Below are 14,112 nucleotides of genomic sequence, written 5' to 3' on the forward strand. Positions count from 1 at the left end.
AATTAAAGCCGCCTTGTCTGTGAAAAAAAGTCTGAATAAAACGGGCAACTTGCGCTGCAGATCCTGACTGTGTTGAAAGAATGGGTTGAGGATGAGAATGTGTAGCTTCTTGATCATCTATGTAATCTACGCTTGTAAAAACCTAGTTTTTACCCAGTTATTTTCATTTGGGTGAGAAGTGATTTGGTGAGACAGTGTGTGTGTGAGACGTGTGTGTGTGTGTGTGTGTGTGTGTGTGTGTGTGTGTGTGTGTGTGTGTGTGTGTGTGTGTGTGTGTGTGTGTGTGTGTGTGTGTGTGTGTGTGTGTGTGTGTGTGTGTGTGTGTGTGTGTGTGTGTGTGTGTGTGTGTGTGTGTGGGTTTGTGTTTGTGTTACAATGTCACAATGTGTGTGTTACAATGTGTGTTACAATGTATTTTACAAGTTGTAAAAGACATTGTAAAGGCGTGTGTGTGTGTGTGTGTGTGTGTGTGTGTGTGTGTGTGTGTGTGTGTGTGTGTGTGTGTGTGTGTGTGTGTGTGTGTGTGTGTGTGTGTGTGTGTACGCGCGCGCGTGCGTGTGCATGTGCGTGTGTACGCGCGTGTGTGCGTGTGTGTGTGCGTGTGCGTGCGCTTGTTTACCTGTGGTCTAGGAAGAGGAACTTCCACTCTAAACTATGTCTGGAAGTGAACTCTTCATTGGGCTCCTCCACTGTACACATCTCCTAAGACACAGGAAAAAAACATACATGTTTTAGTCTAAAGCCATAATATTTCAGTGGGAGTTATATGTGAATTGCTCTATCAAAATCACTCACATATTGCCGAAAACATTTTGAGTTATGTCCACTGAGGAATATAATTGATTCTTAACCAATTAAGCACTATATACTTAGATGAGTATAAGATATTGAAAATATTTCAGATCTACTGTACATGCTCACAACACGTCTCACAATCTTCAGGCTCACAACACCATTATAGATTTGCTATGTTTTGCTAATTTTGTAAATTAAAATAGAAAAAGAAAAAAAGATAATGTTGAAACTTTTCACAAAATAGGGATTCCAGGGTTAAAGTGGTTAATTATATAAGGGTGGCACTAGAGGCACGGCCATGTAGTCATTCAAATGGGAGCATGAATGCACAATACAATGGCAATCCGGCCATTAGCTTTTCATAGATATTGATTAGATATCTTCTTACATTAGATATCTATCTTTGTGTGCAAATGGACATTTTGGCCTAAGGGTGGCGCTAGAGGAAAGGCCACCAAAATCAGTAAGAGCCATGGGCTGTGGAGCATGAGGTAGCACAGCGATTCAATGGCGAATCCATCCGCCCAGTGGTTTTTGAGAGATTTTGTTTGGAAGTAGTGTTGGACGGACTAACAAATTATTAATTCAAAGACTTTTGTTTCATTGTAATATGTGAGTGCCGCAAAAAATAAAACAAAATAAAAATCAGCATTTTTTTCCCCCCCTAAAAAAAAGTCAGCATCATCTGGCAGATGTACTGTAGTAGGTCAGATATACAGTAAATAAACGGTATAAAAAGGTGTGGCCAACATTACCCTGAAGAACAAATTTACTTCACTTCATGTCTTACCTTGATAAACTGAGGCTTGGCGAGGCGGACAGTGGCTACAAAGCAGACCTGGTCATCAAAGGCAGGCTGTAGTGACCGCTGTAACATCCCTGCTAGACCATTCCTTGTCACATTGGGAACTATACAACAGAGACCAGATGTTTAGTGCTCAAGGTGTTGCTCTCCATTTGTGTCACGGAAAGTCCAGACACACAATACTTTAAACCAGTGGTTCCCAAACACTTTTCCTTAAAGGCCCGCCTTCTTACATGGCACAAAAGCTGAGCCCACACGTGTGCGAACACACACACACACAACTATATAATTCTCGAAAGACGAATAGTGAAAATAGACGATCTGCAAGCTCACAAGATGTCACAATGCAATGCGTTATGAGCATGCTGCTATATCCTTTTCTTTTTTTATGTTGAATATTTGTAACTATTTATGACAATATAATGACAGGGATGCCGGGTTGAAAGTGGATGAAAGTAAGTTATGACTTTGTACAACAAGGACCTCCTCCTTTTTCTGGGACTTAATTAATCTGAAATAGCAGATGTGAATCACCAAAAGGCCCCCAAAAGGGAGTCCCAAACCCCAGGTTGGGAAACACTAACCCTTATGCCTTATGGTAATGCACACACATCATGTCATACTTCACTCTACAATCTACTATGACTTTCTACTGAAGAGCCCATAGCGCCACGGAAGTTCAGTTACATACCATTGGTGAGAGACTTGAAGTTGCCTATGAATTTCACATATTCATAGACAGGGGACTCCTTGGGATCGATGGCCCCTCGCAGCATGTGACAGCAGAACTCCATCTGGTTTTTAGCTGGAGAGCAAATACATGCCAAAATGTCAAGTACTGACTGTTACAAACAAAATTGTGAAATTCTATGCTTTGGCATGCAGGAGAGATTGTTTCATCTTTTTTCTGTAGAAAGGGTTTCATTGTGCAACCTGGGATGGAACGTCGGAAACAGTGCATTGTAATACGTGAAAAATGCAAGATAGACTATCGGAAAAAATAAACCAGTCTTTCTAGATTCCTGGAATCTTGTCTTATGGCAAATACGAGGTTTCTGTACAACACTGGCCAAACCCATTCGCACAAAACTTTAATGCAGCAACAGCCATGGTGATTCATCGGGTTTAAACATGATGAACATCAACAAGGTTATTCGATTCTGATTGGATGCCAAGTGAATGGCCACCAGCATCGTGTGATGCGATGATCTATTGTTATTGGACAGCTTGGAAAGTAAATTATGGCTAAATTATGGCTATTTACTTAGAATAGATAGAAGACGTTTTACTTTTGTCTGAAGATGGAAGAATTGGCTCTGAGTCAATCCAGGGTCAAACCTGCCAGGCTTTTAAGTAGGTTTTGGCTAAGATTTGTGAGTAATGCATAATAAATGTTATTTAAGTCTTTAAGGGCCAGACAAGTTTCTGGCTAAGATTTGTGCATAATGCATAATAAATGTTGTTTAAGTGTTAAGGGCCAGACAAACAGTCTTTGGTCCACAGAATCACAGAGAGGCCCCAGGCTGTGTATCTTGATATCACCACAGATTATAGTGTTCTCTGGTTTTGGTTTTTGACTTCATATTAGGGCTGGGCTGGGAAATTAACCAAAAAGACATCAAAACCAACATTTAGAACCTCTAACCGACTTAATCTTGCTCATGAAGGTTAATTGAATAATCGAGAATTTCTAATAAATCAACAAATCAACACAAATAACTTCCTAATAGATGTTTTATAATACATTAAATCAATTACTCTAATTAACCACTTAAGACCTGTATTATATTCACCACATTCTACTATGGTGGTGTGCAAAAATAGCGAGCCCGTAATATTTACTCTACAGTCCTTGTCAGAGAACTATGTGTGCAGTGTAAAAAAAAGTGTATAAAATAATCGTTCATAAATCGTGATCGAGGCAAAGGTTTGCAATAATCTTGATATTGATTTGAAGTCGAAAGCAGCCGATTACATAGATATAAATGTTATAAACAGACGATAACATGGCTATTTTCACCGAATGTTTGTCCCCAGAACAGGGACGGTAGGTTTTTAAAACAGGTCGGTCGGTACTAACTTTTGAGGTAATCTGACCCAAGCTCGGAGTCAGTCGGGTGTGTGGATAGAGCCTTGTAGACATCAGAGTGTTCGCCGAGTGGCAGGAAGTTCAACAGGTTCTGGTCAACCAGGTCCGCCTGATGGACACGCACACACAGGCACACACATACATACACACACACACACACACACACACACACACATACGCACACACCACACACACACACACACACATACGCACACACCACACACACACACACAACATGTAGAACGTCTGTCATCGCACAAAAGACATATTGAAATGTTTGACCTAATCGTACACAATAGATCCCGTCTAGACCTGTTCTACTACACAACACATGACTAATTCATGCCATACCAGCGCAAGGCCCATCACTCATCAGTAGGGGTGGACAAAGAACTTAAACCCAGTACTTGAATACAAAGTATAGATACTCCTGGTCAAATATTACTCAACAACAAGTGAAAGTTGCTTTTTTTTTTATGTTTTAATTTCTCTTCCTAGAAATGTAGTGGAGACAAAAGTACAATATTTGTCTTTGAAATGTAGTGGAGTGAAAGTCTCCAAGAATACAAATACTCAAGTAAAGATACTAAAAAAAGAATTACAGTAGGGACAATACTCAAGTAAATGTAGCTACTTTGTTACTGTCCACCATTACTCACCGGTAGGTGCTCCAACAGAGAGGTGACACTCTCTGAGACATAGAGGATGTTGCCATCAGTCATTATCGCTATGAAGAACCCATCCAGAGCCTGACAACACAATGAGAAGTAGAAATTAAATTATTTGCATGTCAGCCCTTCTCCATGCCAGAGATAATGATAATGCACTTTTATCAAAGGATCTACTTCACTCAGAAACCTCTATATTGAGTATGAAGCAAAGACATAGCTGCCAAAAATATACTAGAAAATAAATTAAGTGTAGGGCTGCAACTATTGATTATTTTCTTAGCGATTACTCTATTGAATACTTTTTTTTTAAATTAATTGAATAATCGAGAAGGGTGTTTTTTGATAATTGGTAAAACAAATGCTATGAATGAATTGACATTAATAGATTTTTTTGTATAATTTACTAAATCAATTAGTCTGATTGACCACAATGCATGTTCTGAGATTGTAAACAGGCTCAAAACCACCAGTAAATAATAAATAAATAAATAGACATTTCCCCCGAAATCTATTTAATTTGTTTTTATAATCGATTAAATCAATTAGTTTGATTAACTGTCCCCTAATCAAGTGTAAGTGTTTTTCCCTATACATTAGACACTGATGTCATGAGACATCCAGTTACAGTCTATAATGCTGCCTTGAACTCATCGCTCTAGCTTGCTGTCCTGACTATAGGTCAGAGACTCAACCAGGTCGTCACGGCATCAGCTGAATAGTGGATATCGTCGCAGTCGGGCAAAAACCTTGTATGTTCAAAGAATTGTAGTTATTATTTAGTCACAACCTCTTAATAATACGTTTCATTGGTTAAATATTTATAAAACCAACGGACAGATTTAACCACTTTCAACATGACATCCCTATTTTGGGCATGTCATTATAGGCAAATAATAAAATATATATATTTCAACAGTAGAGAAAATAATGGCCAACCTACAAGCTCACAATGCATTGCGATGGTGAGCTTGTAGATCGGCGATTTCCGCTAATCTCTCACATCATACAGTACAATGAAGTACGGCATTAATTTACGGAAAGAAAAAAAGAAATAATTCAAAGTTGAAATATGGAGATACAAGGCTTCGACCTGACAGCGACGATATAGCACCAGGGTCATCACCTAAAAGAAAGATTCAAGTAAAAAGTGGGGTTTCTGACCTCCAGCATGAGCTGGGTGAACTCCTCGTTGCTAAGGAACGGAGGCTTCCAGTCCTGCCTGATCTCGCTGGACTCTGACTGGGCAGCAATCTCTGTAGGACGACAGGGGAGAAAGTGTTATAAATGATATGAGGAAATCCCTCTTCCAAAACAGGCGTTAGCCACATCATAAAAAAGTCATAAACACATTAAGTGCCACTTCCTTTTTACAAGGTCTCATAACAAGAGAAAACAATCTCACATGGAGGTGTTACCATGGGGCTGGGCTATATGGGCAAAATCTAATATCGAAACATTTTTGACCAAATACCTCAATATTGATATGGTGACAATATTATGGGGATGGCTATAGGTGTTTTCACAAAATATTTACACAATGACATTTGTTTTATTAACAATCATCAGTAATGCCTATGTAATAACGAAGTGGGTGAAGGCAATTCATAGAACAGTCAAGTAAGTCAAAAAGATTACACCACTTTTGTAAAGCAGCATTTTAAACCAGGAAAAGACAACACTTATGCCATATCCGCGATATTACAATTATTCCCACAATATCTAGTCTCATATCACAATATCAATATAATTAGCGATATATTGCCCCGCCCTAGGTGCAGGTGAACTCATGAAGAATAGAATTATAGCCCCTGGAAACAAACTCTTCAGTCTGTGCAGCTGAACCTAAACAAGGAAGTGAGGTAAGAAAAGGGGTTGTGGTGTCCTCACCTTTATGTTTACATAGGAAGTCGATGCTTTTTTGTAGGATGGTAGACTTGTCCATCTTTCTGGTGTTGCCTGGCAACATAGTGCCAAGTTCCTTGATGAGGACATTGAACTGGTCTCTCCGTTTCTTCTCGGACTTGTTACGGGACACGCTGCAATAAAAATAGCTGTTATTTCATCTGTAACTTTTTGCATGTCAGACCAAAATAAGTACGCAATCCACCTACTGCTTTTCCCTTGACTCTTTATCACTTTCTTTACACATTAAAATACATTTACCAAAATGTCAACATGAAATATTATTGTATGTGGGCCAGTATAACTTGTCTCTCATACAACCCTATAAACTATGTTTGTTATACTGCATTTACTTTTTCTGACAGGTCACCTTGTAGGTCTACAGGTATGTATAACACAAATCTACAGTACTTGAAATCATGTTTTAGTGTTTCAATTCTGATCAATTTAATTGATAAAAAAATAATCAATTTATAATCGATGTGTGACACTAATGTGACACGTTGTACGGCAAAGTATTTCTTTTTTATCAATTCACATTTGTTTGGTCGATTTGTATTAAAAATTTAAATAAAATGAACATTATTCGATTACTCAAAAAAGTAATGGATAGAATAATCACTAAGAAAATGATCAATAGTTGCAGCCCTAAACTTGTGTGAAGAGTACATGTGACTGGCATTACTTCAGATAGAGAGTGCATCGGTCTGTCTATCTCACCGTTTTGCTTTGTCCTTTTCATCTTCTTCCATCAAGCCATCAAGGCTTATGCTGCAAGAATCATCCCTGTGGAAGACACGCAAACATTTTACAGCGCTCTGCGTCACTCTGGGCGTGTGACAGCTCAAAAGCAAGGTATGCATTTGTTACTATAGCTAACGATGGAAGTTTCCTAACGAGAGGATTCCTACATGCCTGTGGCGGGTTTATTTTTAGGTCACACAAAAAAAGAGAGAGAGACTGGCAAAGAGGGGAAGAAGGAATGTGTTGTTTGTGCCAGGAAGGTTACGAGTACATTAGTGACACCAATTGTGTTCTTGGTGTGTGTATGTGGATGCACGTGTTGCAGTATATACCCTATGCTAGATGTCATGGTGGCTGTTGATCAGGGCTGTAGTGATTGGCTTTTTAGGCGTGAGGTCGGCATTTGGAAGAGCACCTGCAGGGAAAGCAATATGAACATAGCATGAGACGGGATCATTCCTGGAAATAAATGAACAAATGCATGAATGCACACATGAACGCTTCTATTTGTTTCTGTTTCACTACTTAAAAATCTGAACACACAGGTTAATACACCAGGCTCTAATAGGAAAATAAGCACAGAACATGAAATGTGTTCTTTTGAACAGGAAAGAAACATTACAATATCCTTGTTGATACATGCAATTACAACTAGGGCTGGGTAGTATTGATATTACATTGATATCAATCAAAAGGAGAATTGATGTTATCATCAGTACGATATTATTGTCACAATATCGATATTGAGGTATTTGGTCAAAAGATACTGTGATATTTGATTTTGTCCACATCGCCCAGCCCTAGTTACACTTAACGGCATGTATGGGCATTTAGAATTATTCAGCTGTACTGTTCTACTCAAATTTCATTGTAATTGACCATCTGTTGTCATCCCTGATAAAGCAGTACAACCCACACATATTTTTTAAAGACAACTGGACAATATTTTGTATAAAACATATGTTGCATGGGATTTGAGAAAAGGCACCTGTATATGCACATCACATTTTCTAAAATAAAAAGCACATATAGATCATCTACACATAGTAAAACGTCTAACCATTTCATGAGCTAATTCGAGGCAGGACAGCTGTGTGCATCAGTTCTCTCACCCCACTGCAAGTGCAACTCGTGCACTGTCAGTCACTGGTCTTGTCCCGGGGGTCGTAAGGGTTTGGGTGTCAGTGCAAAATTCGAAGGTCAAAGCTAACATTGAGGTCATCGGGGTCGTGAAAGGGCACTGCACCATGAGAGGCACATGGTAGTCAAGCCAACCTATAGGAGGAACCATAACAGACAAATGGGTCCCGGCCGGGGATCAGTAGGTCACTAGAGGGAAACTTTTGGGGTGATATTCCACTCAGGTTTAGCTTCAACCCATTAAAACCAGGAATGCATCTGTGTCATTTTAGATTTTATACGTTGGCTATTCAAAAATAGCAGACATTCAAGCTCACAGTGCGTCTCAAAGTGACGCACTGTGAGCTTGTACATCTGCTATTGTTGAACATTTTTTGAAAAATCTTGAAAGTGTGAGAACTACCGATTTCGAAGGCATTTGTAGAATTGACCTAATATGTGTAATATACATGGAAATTGTACATTATTTGAGAAAGGAAACAGGGAAATACCATCGTGAGCTAATTGACCCCGCCTCCCCTCCTTAAAATTGTTAAAAGTGACACCCATAGAATCTTAAAAACAAAAATAAGTACAATGTATTGAATAACACTAGACACTAGTTTAACTCAACAAGACCTCAAAGGAATGAAGTGCAGTAAAGATATTCTGACACTAATAAAATGTCAGGCTTGCATTCACCACTCAAACATTTATGGATCAGGTCATCAGGATGACCCATGTCAGTCAAACGGTTTAAACTTACAGTACTTGTTGTCTAGAAAGAAACAGTCTTTGTATGCAGAGCCTTGGTCTTGTGATGTTCTATGATAGAACCCACTGAACTGACCAGCTTCCAGATGCTCTCACTTCACCTGATCGCCACACCTGCAATACAACACACAAGATACACACACACTTGGTTACACACGCACGCGTGCGCGTCAAGGCATTCTATATGTGTCTGCAAGGTATCAACCATTATAGACAGCGACTTATAGGAATTAAAATGCAAATACGTGTGGTGGGTTGCTAGGGCAGTTCCACATATGAGACAGAGTCTAGAGCCATACATTACTGATTAATACCTTCATTTAACATCTGCTCTATTCCATTAAGCCTTTGCCAACTTGATCCACATGGAATGCGGACTGACAAAAAAAATAAAAGCATCAGATTTGTACAGTAAACCAGCTCAAGCCACAGGTGTTCATTATACAACCAAGAAAGCAAAACCATTATAGCTCATGAAGCTAGCTACTGTAGCTAAGAGCTCTGCTACCGATCAGTGTCCAGGTAGACAGAGAGAACACCACTGTCTCCCCCTTTGTTCCCCCCCCCATCCTCCCAGTTAATGAATGAAAGTGTTCTGATCCACACACCACAATATAACACATTACTGACAACCCTAGGACATCATTCACCATTTGCATGCTGGCGGAGAGCCCTGCTGCTCAAGCTGTCACGCAACAAACCCACTGACATTGTGTACGAATAATAATCTCCAAAATGTAGCCAGAAATCTGTTACAAAACAAAACATCCGCGGCGGATCAACGCGTCCCTTTGACATCAGAACGAATAGAAACGATACAATGTATCATCTTCTCAAGAGCGGCGATCATCGAAACATTTTCGCGGCAGATGTATAAACACACACACACACACACACACACACACACACTCACACACAGAGATCTCCCCGCACACACATACACACTGGCACATATTCACACGCTCGCTCGCCCACTCATCCGTACACACTCGCACAAAGTACACACACACACACACACACACACACACACACACACACACACACACACACACACACACACACACACACACACACACACACACACTGCTCCGAATGTGGGTCACTGGGCCTTGCTCTCCCTCAAGCGTGCGGAAACACTTCCAAAGCCTCTCTCTGCAGTCCGATCGCTTCCGCACGCTATTAACACTGTTTGTAACTCTGTTATAACGCTCCGTTCAACGCGTAGGTGCCTTATCGGCGTCGTATTATGAATCAAAAGACTTACCTTCCCCGATTTCCCGTCCATTTGGCTCGGTGTTTTGCTTTTTTTTTAAAGGTTGCATGGAGCGGGTGGGGGGGGGGGGATAGGGGGGCGGGGGGGCTGGACTCCGAGTTGGGTAGAAAAACAGGAGGCCTACTTCATATATACAGGCATGCGCACTGGACACAGCAGAGCTGCAAGTACAGTATAATGATCTGAGCGAGAGAGAGAGAGAGAGAGAGAGAGAGAGAGAGAGAGAGAGAGAGAGAGAGAGAGAGCAACAGTAGTATTTACAGCTATTCAAGCGACTCGTTTCGTTCTATTAAGGGATGGGACAGTAATTGTGCATTTTGACTGCAATGGGCTTAGAATGTGAATGATTCATCTGTTCTGTCTAAACCGTTTATTTATTTTGTGCAATGTTATTTTGCCTTGGATCAAGACTATCATAGCCGTATTTGATCGAGTCTGACTTTTAATTTCGTACATAAAAATTTCAAAATCGATACAAAATACATCATATGATATGATAGTCTTGATCCAAGGCTATTAATTTATATATCTTAAAACAGCACCATATTATACACAGCCAATATGATTTTGCAGGGTAACAGACGTGATGTCTGGACCGCTGGACCTGGACATAGGCTACACACTGTAAGTGGCTTTTCTTCTCGTGAATGAGGTGATGATCATGATCACACAGACACACAGGCTGCGGTACAATCAGAGGTAACGTAACGTAACGTAACGTTACACAACAACCACAAGGGTGGCCCGGTCGTCGAGGAAGGGGGTTTCCCTCCACAGCCAATCAGACGCTCTGCAGCGCATGACGTGGAGGCTCAACTGTGGATTCCCTTTAGTGAAGTTCAAAAAATATTGAAGGAAGGAAGGAAGCTATACTATAGGCCTAGGAGGACTTAATATTGATATGCATAAACATCCAACCTTCTCCTCATATGCCAACAGGCTGCCACACACTTACAGAGACTCATTTCAGAAACATAATTTTATTTATTTGTAGGTGGAAATAGATACAAAATAAGTTTAGAGTGAGCACAGAATTCAAATCAGTAAAGAACAGCTCTTTTAAATATATATATATTTTTTCAATGCCATAGCAAATTTCAGGTCAAAGTTAACCACATAAGCTAGCTCTGCTTCCATAGTGTTATAAGGAGTTCTCCTTAACGCTATGTTATTTTCGAGCCGCGGTAGCGCAGGCTGCGCAGCCTCTGGTCTTTAGTAAAAAATAAAAAATATGCTTTTGCTACTCACCAAAACAAAGGCTGTTTTAGAATGTTGAAAGCCTACTTTCTTTAGTGGGAACACTTGGAGCCCCCTACCTCACGTCTAAAATACACTTTTTGGCCAGAAAAGAAATCTGGTCAATGGAATATTTCTACTGACAAGATCTGTAGGGGGCGCAGGGGAGTAACTAAAAATGTTTTTCCTTCCCGTGAAATATTACATTTATCAAAATGTTACATACATTACAAATATCAAAAATATTTGATATTTAATATCATATGGTGTATGTCCCTCAAACCTTTTTCAAAAGGTTTGAGCCTGAATCATCACTCAGATATACTCATCCCAAGTCAATTGTCTCTGGCTTATACAGCGCTTTCAGCTGCAATACCAAAACGTCCTCTTGGGCAGGGGGGGGGCTACTGAGCAATTCTGTCTGTTAATACAAAAAAATATTTTTAAAAAAAATTAAAAAAAAGAAAAAAAAAATTGAAAAATTCTGCATAAAAAGAAGCATCTTCGAAAAATACAAAATCGAAAAATAAACACTTTGAACATTTTTGAACAATTCCACCAAGTGTTTGAGGTGCCTGTTTCACCCACTTCCGGGGGGCGGAGCCAAAATCTGAGCCCGAAGTATTTGTTCGTAGACCCCCACTTAGGGGGGGTAGAAAAAGTTTCGGAGCGATTCGGGCACTTTTCATTTAACATTGGGTTTGCCATCAATAATGTTTGTGACATCATAAACATTTCCATTCTGAGATCGCCTGTTCAGACACGCCCATTCTGGAAATCCATGAAATGAGAAGGAATGACTGAATTAAAAAAAAAAACATTTTTTTGGGTACAAGAGACACTGGGGACCCCAAAAAATACAAAAAACCAAGAAAAAAGTGATTTTCATGGTGTAGACCCTTTAAAGTCAACCTGTTTTATACATAGAGTTAAAAATAATAGTTAATTAATAGTTAACTTATACCCCTCAAAGATGTCCGCCGCTACCAAATGACACTTGTTGACGCCCCCTTCAGGATTTTTGGCACGCTCTATAGAACGAAACGAGTCGCTTGAATAGCTGTAAATACTACTGTTGCTCTCTCTCTCTCTCTCTCTCTCTCTCTCTCTCTCTCTCTCTCTCTCTCTCTCTCTCTCTCTCTCTCTCAGATCATTCTACTGTACTTGCAGCTCTGCTGTGTCCAGTGCGCATGCCTGTATATGAAGTAGGCCTCCTGTTTTTCTACCCAACTCGGAGTCCAGCCCCCCCCCCCCCCCCTACTCCCCCCCCACCCGCTCCATGCAACCTTTAAAAAAAAGCAAAACACTGAGCCAGCTGGGGGTCTGTGGCCAAATGCATATCAATTTGGGGGTCCTTGCCCTGAAAATATTTGAGAACCACTGTGGTAAATGACTAGCCTGCTGGTAAACCATCCCGGTCGTGTGAATTCACATTATCATGTGTAGACCGGTCTGGCCCAAGCGCTGTGTGGGCGTTATGCAGAAACTAAAAAGTGGAACAGCCAATCAGCATCTGTCATTCACAGGGCCCTGAGCGCAGACACTGTTGAATTCATGCGATCGGGATGGTTTACCAGGCTAGTAAATGACATCTTCCTCACTCAGCTTGGTTGAGTGGTGGTAGCTGAGTATGTAGAGAGGCCGTCTGGGAATCGTAAAGGTCACAGGTTCGATCCTCAGCTCACTCAGAGTATGTGTCAAAGACAAAGTGTCCCTGAGCAAGACACTTAACCCCTAGCAGTAACCTGCATTATGAACTAGGCTATTTTTGGCGCACGAGACGAGTTGTACGACGAAGCATGAATTAAACATTACTGACTGTCTTCAAACTCAAACTTTCCAAACTCCTCCCATCTTCTCCATCTGTTTGTTTGGGATGATGTGAGATGTGTGGAGTTGCAAATGCATTACAATGGGGTTAAAAATGCAGACAGACATTAATGAATACTTTTTTAATTGCCATGATGTCAAAGCAGGTTTGGGTTTCATAGACACTCGCCTGCATTCTTCTCTAATCTGCTTCTGGTAAGAGCTTCATTCAACAAATCAAAACTATTTTACTTCAAAAATAATGTGATTGCAATGATTTAATTTTGAGTGGGTTGGATCGTTTTACCTTCTGGAACCTTTTTCTCTTACATTGTAAAACTACATTCCATAACAGAAGATTTTCTAGCACCAAAAGCCTTTCATTATCTCCAAATACCACACAAAAAAATAATCATTTTACTAATGCACACAACACTGAGGTCAGAGTTCGCAATGGTGGACCTCATGTGTTATTCATGAGATTCAACAGTTTTATGAACCCCGTCCTTCCTCCTTCCTCCCCATCCTCTCATCTTTCCATCTCTGAGGTAAAAAGCTTTTCCTGAAAACACCCACGAAAACCATCAACAACCATAACTGTAGAGCACTTAGCTTTGGAACAGCCTGTCTTTGTTTACACAATTGTGACAAATCTAATGGACCCACACTATTTCCCACAAACAAATCCAATTAGCCCCTTGGCCCCATTCTGTCCAGTGTAGTTTGCCCATGGAAAAGTTATCCAGTGCATTTTTGATCAACACATCTTAGACTGGAACCAGAAGAAATTGGGACCATGTTAGAAATGTAGTTTTTTTTACTTTAACATGTCATCCCTTAAGATTGATGGTTGTTTTTAATCCATAAAAAAAAATCAATCAATCAATCAATCAGT

General features: G+C 40.2%; 1 protein-coding gene across 7 annotated transcripts in view; it reads right to left on the minus strand.

The window, feature by feature from the left end:
• The window catches only part of LOC308097282 (circadian locomoter output cycles protein kaput-like), a 29,351-nt gene extending 19,110 nt beyond the window's left edge, over positions 1–10,241 (minus strand). The window contains exons 1-12 of one of the 7 annotated variants that reach the window (XM_080444983.1): positions 10,164–10,241; positions 8,892–9,013; positions 8,119–8,281; positions 7,339–7,421; positions 6,983–7,048; positions 6,248–6,396; positions 5,522–5,613; positions 4,349–4,438; positions 3,681–3,798; positions 2,292–2,405; positions 1,586–1,704; positions 620–702 (exon numbers count right to left, since the gene is read on the minus strand). In XM_080444983.1, coding sequence (XP_080301109.1) covers positions 620–702; positions 1,586–1,704; positions 2,292–2,405; positions 3,681–3,798; positions 4,349–4,438; positions 5,522–5,613; positions 6,248–6,396; positions 6,983–7,048; positions 7,339–7,355 — 848 coding nt within the window. In that variant the 5' untranslated portion in view covers positions 7,356–7,421; positions 8,119–8,281; positions 8,892–9,013; positions 10,164–10,241. The other 6 variants (XM_080444986.1, XM_080444984.1, XM_080444985.1 and 3 more) reach the window with 6 other exon arrangements.
• Positions 10,242–14,112: the final 3,871 nt, after the last annotated feature.

This window comes from Gymnoscopelus braueri (assembly GCF_963280865.1).
Source record: "Gymnoscopelus braueri genome assembly, chromosome: 2".
Lineage (NCBI taxonomy): Eukaryota > Metazoa > Chordata > Actinopteri > Myctophiformes > Myctophidae > Gymnoscopelus > Gymnoscopelus braueri.